Here is a 6957-nt window from a genome sequence, read left to right as displayed (position 1 = left end):
CCCCCCCCCCCCCATCCTTAGGTCAGTCCAGATCAGACGCTTCTTCACGTTCTCTCTAGGACAAACAACTAACTTGCCTGCTTGTAGGGGCCAAACCCAGTTTCACCCTTTCAAAGCCAGGTAAGTGACCTGTGCTCAGCTAGGGTGGGAGACTGTCCAGTCAGGTCAACTGTTGGGAGGGGCTCTGCCAGGAAAATCAAGGGACTGCTGCCTGGGTAATAAGAGGATGATAAGAAGGAAATAAACTGTGGTGCTATCACTTTAAAAGGTGCTGGTTGCAACAGCAAAGGGAACAAAAGAAGCCTGAAGGGAGCCAAAAATATTTGGTGGCGATGGACCCCAGCAGCCCACTGAAGGAGGCTTGCATTTGATTGAGTCAGGGACAACTGTTCCTCCTCTGTCAGACTCTTGGAGTCCTGGAAGGCAGCCTGCAACTGAGCCAACCCTGTCAAGGACTGCATGACCCATCACCATTTCAGATACACATGGCAAGGACTGCATGACCCATCACCATTTCAGAAACATAAGGCACGTGAACTAGCGCAAGGAACGGATGGGAAATTGGGCTCTCACCCATTGAAAAGGATCTGTGCCAGCTTAAAGAGCTCGTGACCCATTTCCACACTGGATGAACCATGACATGCTTCCACAACCTGAATACTGCTCTGTAGGTGTCTGGCTGCTTCCTGCCACTTCCCTGTCAGGAAAAAAAAAGGATCACTGTAACTCCGTTTCTATAGCCCCTGCCAAAGACACTCAGAAGGACTTTACAAACCTTTAGCAGCTAGGCCCCATAGGATCATGATGTCCCCCTTCCCTCCACCTCCCAGGGAACATAAAAAACTTCCCTTTACTAGGTCAGATTATAAGTCCATCTTTCCCAATCTCCTGTGTCACACAGTGGCAGAGCTAATACTAAAAGGGAGTGAACAGGGTATAACCAGGGTTTTTCCAGTGTTCCTCTCCCACTTGCAGTCCTCGGGCCCGCACTGTTCAACATCTTCATCAGTGACTTGGACGAGGGGGTAAAAAGCACCTGTTCAAATTCGCAGATGACACTAAGATGCGGGGGGAAGTGGGCATGCTGGAAGGGAGGAATAGGCTGCAGTCAGACCTAGACAGGTTACAGGGGTGGGCGGACGAGAACAGGATGGGTTTCAACACTGACAAGTACAAGGTGCTGCACCTGGGAGGAAGAACCAGCACCATACCTACAGGCTGGGGAACTCCCTTCTCGTCAGTGCAGAGGCAGAAAAGGATCTTGGAGTCATCACTGATGCCAAAATGAACACGGGCCGATAGTGTGGGAAAGCCATCAGGAAGGCCAACTGTACTCTCTCATGCACCCACAGATGCATCTCGAGCAGGTCCAAGGAGGTGATCCTCCCGCTCTATACGATGCTGGTCAGGCCGCAGCTGGAGTACTGCATCCAGTTCTGGGTGCTGCACTTCAGGAGGGATGTGGACAACACGGACAGGGTCCAGAAGAGGTCCACCTGCATGATCGGGGGCAGCAGGGCAGGCCCTATGAGGAGAGGCTAAGGGACCTGAACTTGTTCAGCCTCCACAAGAGAAGGCTGATGGGGGATCCGGTGGCCGTTTACGAACTGGTCAAGGGGACCAGCAGGCATTGGGGGAGTCCCTGCTCCCCCGAGCACTACCAGGAGTGACTAGAAATAACAGTCACAAGCTGGCAGAGGGTAAATTCAGATTAGACCTCAGGAGGTGCTACTTCACTATCAGGGCAGCTAGGATCTGGAACCAACTTCCAAGAGAAGTGGTGCTGGCTCCTACCCTGGGGGTCTTTAAGAGGAGGCTGGATGAACACCTTGCTGGGGTTGTTTGACCCCAGTACTTTTTCCTGCCCAGGGCAGGGGGTCGGACTTGATGATCTGCTCAGGTCCCTTCCAACCCGACCAACTACGAAACACGTAAAGAAGGGTTCTCGTCTTCCTTGTACAGGAGGGGGAAACAGAGGTGCTCAAAGTCACAGAGCCAGTCTCCAGCTGCTGGAAATTGAGCTGTCAAGATTTGCAAAATACAATAAGAGTAAGAGACAGGAGGAAAGAAAAGTAAATAGACTAATCAGGGAACCGTCTCCCCATCATATCAAAATGCACAAGCCGCCCAAGCACGTGAGAGTTCATGCGCACTCACACACACAACCCTGCACAAGACTGTAGATGAGAAGGGCACTGTACCAAGGCTGGCATAACCCCGAGCCAGATGATCCTCAATCTCTCCCATCAGCATATGCTTTGGGGCCAGGAAGCACTTGGCATCCATCAAGCACATCAGCAGCAGCTCTACAGCTTGCTCTGTAAATTCAATATATACAAGCACTTTAATGAGAGATACAAATCCATCCTAGGTGCTAGCTCATAGCTAGCCACACTCTCCCCCTCACCTCCAGGCCTTGAGATATTAGTCCTGGACTTTGTACGCTGGGCTTGCAGAATTAGGTAAGAGTTCTGTTTCAATCCACATGGAGACCTTTTATCCTAATGCAAGGTCACCAGGGCTAGGACCCAGAAGGAAAATAGGGTCTGGGATCCTGAGCTTTAAACATTTCCTCAGGCTCTCTTGCTGTACCAGATGGGTCATTTAGCCTGCCACAGTCTAGCACTTGCACAGCCTCTACCCCACCCGCAGGCTCTGGCTTCCTATCAGGAATACCCAACTGTGCAGGCAACACTGCCATCTGATGGCTGGGACCCATACTCTGGACCCTGGTCAGCTCATTATGAGCACAAAGGCAGATGGGCCCACTCCTACCGAGCTTGTCGTCTTTGAGCAGTTCCAATGCTCTCCTGACTCGCCCCTGAAGGTCCCGTAACCGCCCCAAGAGACGATCCCTGCTGACAGCAAGTGCACAGGCTCCAGTGGAACATTGGAGCAGGTCTTCCCCCTGTGGAAGTCAGTCAGTCAGTCACTTCTGCACACACACAGAGGATAAGCAGAATTCACTCAGTTGCACTATAGTCAGCAATGATCTGTTGCGTACTGCTTGCATTGTAACAAGTGTTAGGTACATATATGAACCACTTAGCACATCTAAAAAGGCTGTCATTAGAAGCTTTGAAACTGATGGCATGCTTGCCATCCGAGGGCTTAGAAAAGCCATCCTGAAACTTAGTAGTCTCAACAACAAGGGGAGCCAGTGAAGGGAACAAAAGTTTCATGGCAGCTAATACCAGACCACTACCAGCACTCAGTACTTCAAGAGCGCTGTTTACATTATATTTTGCTAAGTGTATCCGCTGGGTAAGCACATAGCCTTTTCCAGTCTGAAGGCTGTGCACTGAAAGTGGACTATGCTGCAATTTTAAGTTTTCTACCTCTGCACCCCTGAATTGCTTTACAAGGCCATTGCACTGCTGCTTCCCAGCTGCACATTAAAACAAAAGCACCTGTCCCTTTGAAGTGTCACGTTCCCCAGACAACAGAGAGGAAGCTGTAGGCACGGTCCCACCAAGGCTTCCAGACTGAGTCAATTCTGATCAAGGCAAAGTGAGATGTTAGACACCCACCTAATCTCCAGATAATACAACCCTGCAGTGCTTATTCCTGCCTGACTCAACAGCTCCACCTTATTTTTTAAGTCACCTTTCCACAGGATATGCTATACCTAACTTAGACAGTCTCTGTGTGAATACCCTCTTCTTAGTTCTAGACCCTGGGACCATCTCAAGGATCTTGGCAAACATGCCCCCAGGAAGTTCTGGAAGAGTCCGAGCCAGAATCTTTCACAGGGGTTTCTTTGAGAACAATGAGAATCTCCTCAAATTCTGCACCACTACAGGCCACAGAAGCATAAGTCCTAGACTCAGACTCCCACTTTCCACTGTTATTTTGCAATCAGGATGCAACAAATTTAAGAGTTGCATAAGTTTTCATTCTGGAACAGTTACCTGCATTGAAGCTTGGCAGTGGGGACAGCAAAATGCATCTGTTGTGGATGGTATGCAGGTGATATCAGACCCTAACTCCTCTTGGCAGGCCTGGCATTGACACACAAAGAAATACTGAGAAAGAAGTCGCTGCCGTCTCTCAGCAGCCCCCATTCTGCATCTGTGAGGCCCTGGAAAAGAAAATAAGAAGTAGAGTGCGTTATGTAAACCATGAAGCTAGGTACCTGACTACCAGCTAAAACCACCCCCACCTTTGTCAAAATATGAGAGAAATAAAACACACTGACCATAACGTGAGGAAGGAGGGAAAGAGAGGGGGATGTCAGTGCTTACACATATGCACGTGTATAAATATCATTTAGAATTGGGATCCTGGAAGGAAGTCATAGTTGAAAGGCAACTCATGTACCTTACATATTATTCTGGGAAAGTAGTACAGAAACAGCGAGACCATAACATACCATAGCAATGGAAAATCTCTTGCCCTCTTGGAATTGGCTGCGAAGCTCTGACTGTGACAGCTGTCCCACTGAACGTCACACTAGTGCTGGGGTTGCAGGAATGGTTAAGAAGGCTGAGCACAGGAAAGAAAGCTGTGGCCAGACGTACTTGCTCCCTGTTGACTACAGTGCCATCTCCAGACCCTAGATTCACAAACAAAAGGGGGCAAACAGATCAGGAAATGCGACAAAGCAAATGTACAGTGCTTTTATGCCAGTTACTACACTTAGTCTTAAAGAGTAAAGACGACTTAATATAACAAAAAGTTGTTGAACTAAATTTGGCAATTCCCACCCTCACAGTCCAGCAACACAGCATTTATCTTCAACAATCAGCTCCCTATTTAAATTCAAAGATGAATCAGAGACTTCCTAAACTCCATCCTTTTGGACACGGTTGTAAACATCTTGTTTCGGTTGTTACTGGCCAAGTATTAAAACATACATTTATTTAAAGAAGCATATTTTTAGCCTCCACATCCAGGCAAGGAGCAGTCTCCAAGCCCTACACTGTGCTAGGCCTAGAGATGTGAAACAGATGTTTCCCTGTGAAAGTGACCGCAGCGCTTTAAGGAAATGGGACACTTAGCCAAGGGTAATGGGAATGCTTTAAAGGAGCTGTACTCCTCCCACAGGACAGTCTAACGAAGACAGAAGGGGAGAAGAACCTAAGGCTTCTCACCAACCTGACTCCTGGATTCCAGTCACGGCTTGCGCATTACACTGTAGCTGTAACATATGCCTCAGCATTGCCTCTCCCAGAATCTCCAGCTCAGCGGACACCGTCTCACACACTTCTCCCTTGTGCTGGCTCTCAGGTGAGCCCTGCCCAAGGAAGGTGGCCTCCAGATCAGCTTCTTGCAGTTTCTTGCACAGCGCTACTATGCTCAGGCAGCAAAGAAATTTGTGTTCAGGGCTGTGCTTTTCAGCATGTGGTACAAGATGGAAGACAGCTTGGTAAGAACTCTGGTACTGCCCACGGCCATCACAACCAGGAATTGGGGACTCCCCTTTCTCACACGGTCCCTCACTACCAGATCTGGAGTTTGGCATCTCGTCAGCATATTTCCTGCCAGTCTCAGCGGTGTGAAATTTCTGGTCATTTCTGTAAGCCTGCTTCACCAACCTGCTAACCTCTGCAAATCCAGCCACCAGAACCGTCCTTAGGGCAACGTGGCAGAACACCCCCAGCGTGAGCAGCAGTGCCCCCAGGGAGCACTCTGCCCTGTGGTAGCGCTCCCATGCCAGCTGCGCACACTCCTGGCTGCAGTACTTCGCATAGCTACAGCCTCTGCAGGGCACGGAGGCCAAGAGCTGCTTTAAGCAGTGGTGACAGTAAAGGTCCTCGTTAGTGATGCTGGTATCCCACGTGGTTTCAACACTGTCTAGCGGCAGCACCCACTCCCCCGGGTTAAGCACGCTTACAAAGGCCTCCTCGCTCAACAGGCTCTCCCCCAGCAGGATATCCTGGGCAGCCACCAGGTGACGTCCCCTGGAAGCATCAAAGCTCAAGCTCACAGACGACGATGCACCCGGGAGATGGCTATTCTCTTCCAGGGACACCCGGCCCTCCCAGGCCTCATCGAGTGCCACGGACACTGGCGCCGGGTCACTCTCCTGCTCACGGGCTTGTGCTCGGAGCTGCTCAATCTGGCTCAGCAGGGTGTGACGTGCAGCACCCATCAGACCCTCGTCCCCAGCGACCCGACTCTCCACCACACTGAGGGCCTCCGCCGCATCCCGCGACTGCCCCAGCAGCAGCAAGCACTCCGCTTTCCGGAGCAGGACCTTGGGTTGCAGCCCGGCAGGGTAGCCCTGGGAAAGAGCCCTCTCAATGTCTTCCAAGCAAACCTGGGGCAGAAAACAAGGCCTTTAAAAGGGGGGGAGGAACATACAACCATCCATCCCTGCCCGCACAACTAGACACTACCCACGCACCCGGCACGTAGTGGACAGGCCGGGGCGTGCGACTCACCTGCAGGTGCCGCAGACGAAAGAGCGCGGCTGAGCGGTTGGCGAAGCACAGGGGCAGCTCGGGGCCGCCGGGTGCTGCGTGCGACACGGCCTGCGGGCAGCGGGACAGCAGTCAGGGCCGGGCCGGACAAGACCTGGGGGTGGGGGGTAGCGCGGCCTACCTTGGAGTAGAGCGCGGCGGCGGCCACGAAGTCACCCCGGCGGAAGCGCGCGTTGCCGGCCAGGCGGTAAAAGCGAGCAGCCGCCGCCTCCTTGCCCGCGCCCCGCCGCCCACATAGTGTCCGCAGCAGCGCCTCGTCCTCGGGCCTGCGAGACAGCGCATCAGGAGAGAGGAGGGAAGGGGAAGGGGAAGGGCCGCGCCGTCGCCGTCGCCTCCCCCGGCCCGGCCCGGCCCGGCCCGCCACCCACCTCAGCAGCCGCCAGCAGCACCGCAGCGGGGCCGCGCCCGACAGCTGCGCCCGCTGCGCCGGCTCTAAAGCCTCCCAGCGCCGCACCACCTGCACCCGCCACGGCTCCGCAGGCAGCGCCATATCCCCTCAACGGCCGTCTGCCCACGCCCCAGCCAATAGCAG

At 52.7% G+C, this 6957-nt stretch overlaps 1 protein-coding gene across 2 annotated transcripts in view; it reads right to left on the bottom strand.

Moving 5' to 3' along the window:
- SMYD4 (SET and MYND domain containing 4) overlaps nt 1–6935 on the bottom strand; it is a 7732-nt gene extending 797 nt beyond the window's left edge. Inside the window, exons 1-10 of one of the 2 annotated variants that reach the window (XM_019511286.1) lie at nt 6794–6935; nt 6547–6691; nt 6387–6476; nt 5098–6262; nt 4373–4555; nt 3912–4081; nt 2776–2908; nt 2202–2318; nt 1932–2021; nt 604–1000 (exon numbers count right to left, since the gene is read on the bottom strand). In XM_019511286.1, the coding sequence (XP_019366831.1) occupies nt 894–1000; nt 1932–2021; nt 2202–2318; nt 2776–2908; nt 3912–4081; nt 4373–4555; nt 5098–6262; nt 6387–6476; nt 6547–6691; nt 6794–6915 (2322 nt within the window). In that variant the 5' untranslated portion in view covers nt 6916–6935 and the 3' untranslated portion in view covers nt 604–893. Of the gene's footprint in view, nt 1–573; nt 1001–1931; nt 2022–2201; nt 2319–2775; nt 2909–3911; nt 4082–4372; nt 4556–5097; nt 6263–6386; nt 6477–6546; nt 6692–6793 lie in introns of those variants that run through there. The other variant, XM_019511285.1, reaches the window with a different exon arrangement.
- Between the last annotated feature and the right edge of the window lie 22 nt (nt 6936–6957).

This window comes from Gavialis gangeticus, unplaced genomic scaffold, assembly GCF_001723915.1.
Source record: "Gavialis gangeticus isolate Ggan-Ray unplaced genomic scaffold, GavGan_comp1, whole genome shotgun sequence".
NCBI classification, from domain to species: Eukaryota; Metazoa; Chordata; order Crocodylia; family Gavialidae; genus Gavialis; species Gavialis gangeticus.
The sequence above is the reverse complement of the archived record's forward strand: the minus strand, read 5'-3'. Positions and strand labels throughout refer to the sequence as shown.